The following is a 1,033-nucleotide window of genomic DNA, read 5'->3' on the forward strand; positions in this document are numbered from 1 at the left end:
ACACGTTGATGATCACGCCGCCGCTGCCGCCGCGGCGCGTTGACATGCGTCGCACCGCTTCGCGCGAGCACAGGACGGGGCCGACGATGTTGACGGCGGCTACTTGCTCGAGGGTGTGCCTGTCCACATCCTCGACGCGGCTCTTCCCTCCGGTGATGCCGGCGTTGTTGACCAGCACGTCCAATTTTCCAAATTCCCGATGTGCGGCGGAAAATAGCGCGCGAATGTCCTCCTCTTGGCCCATGTTCCCTTGGACCGTCAGCGCTCGCTGCCCAGCCGCACGGACAGCGGCGGCGGTCGTCTCTGCCGCGTCGGAACGGCCGGAGAAATTTATGATGACGTTGTAGCCGGCGGCTGCAGCGCGGCGGCAGATTGCGGCACCGATGCCTCGGCTGCCGCCGGTTACGAGCATGACTGGCGACGTCGCCGCCATGTCCGATTGCGAACGGCGAGCACCACCCTAACTTGTCTTCCCGGCGTTTTTCTTCTTCTTTGAGAGCGCCTTTGTTGCGTGTGGCACCTTGGAGTGCTGGGGGGGGCGACAGGGAGGATGTGGCCTTGAGTTATGTGTACGCCAACTCAGGGTGTGTGGCAGCCAGCTGGCTGTGTGTCTTGTGAGCTTGTTTGTGTCTGTGTGTCGCTCGTGCGTGTCGTCATCATCTGTCTAGCGTCCACCCATACCGCGTTGGTGTCCAGTCCGAGCCTGGCTGTTCTTCACCTTTCTACCTACCTACCTACCTGCGTGTGTGGCAGCCAGCTGGCTGTGTGTCTTGTGAGCTTGTTTGTGTCTGTGTGTCGCTCGTGCGTGTCGTCATCATCTGTCCCGCGTCCACCCATACCGCGTTGGTGTCCAGTCCGAGCCTGGCTGTTCTTCACCTTTCTACCTACCTACCTACTGTGTGTGTGTGTGCCTGTGTGTGTGTGTGTGTGTGTGTGTGTGTGTGTGTGTGTGTGTGTGTGTGTGTGTGTGTGTGTGTGTGTGTGTGAGTGTGTGTGTGTGTGTGTGTGTGTGTGTGTGTGTGTGTGTGTGGGG

The 1,033-nt window shown here is 60.0% G+C and overlaps 1 protein-coding gene across 1 annotated transcript; it reads right to left on the minus strand.

Annotated features, from left to right (window-relative positions):
• Positions 1 to 55: 55 nt before the first annotated feature.
• On the minus strand, positions 56 to 412 carry EMIHUDRAFT_125640 (hypothetical protein; the record flags this gene model as incomplete). Its single annotated transcript, XM_005791504.1, has 1 exon — positions 56 to 412. A coding segment is annotated over one exon (357 nt), but the record flags the coding sequence as incomplete, so codon positions are not given.
• Between the last annotated feature and the right edge of the window lie 621 nt (positions 413 to 1,033).

Source organism: Emiliania huxleyi (genome assembly GCF_000372725.1).
Source record: "Emiliania huxleyi CCMP1516 unplaced genomic scaffold EMIHUscaffold_11172, whole genome shotgun sequence".
Classification (NCBI taxonomy): domain Eukaryota; phylum Haptophyta; order Isochrysidales; family Noelaerhabdaceae; genus Emiliania; species Emiliania huxleyi.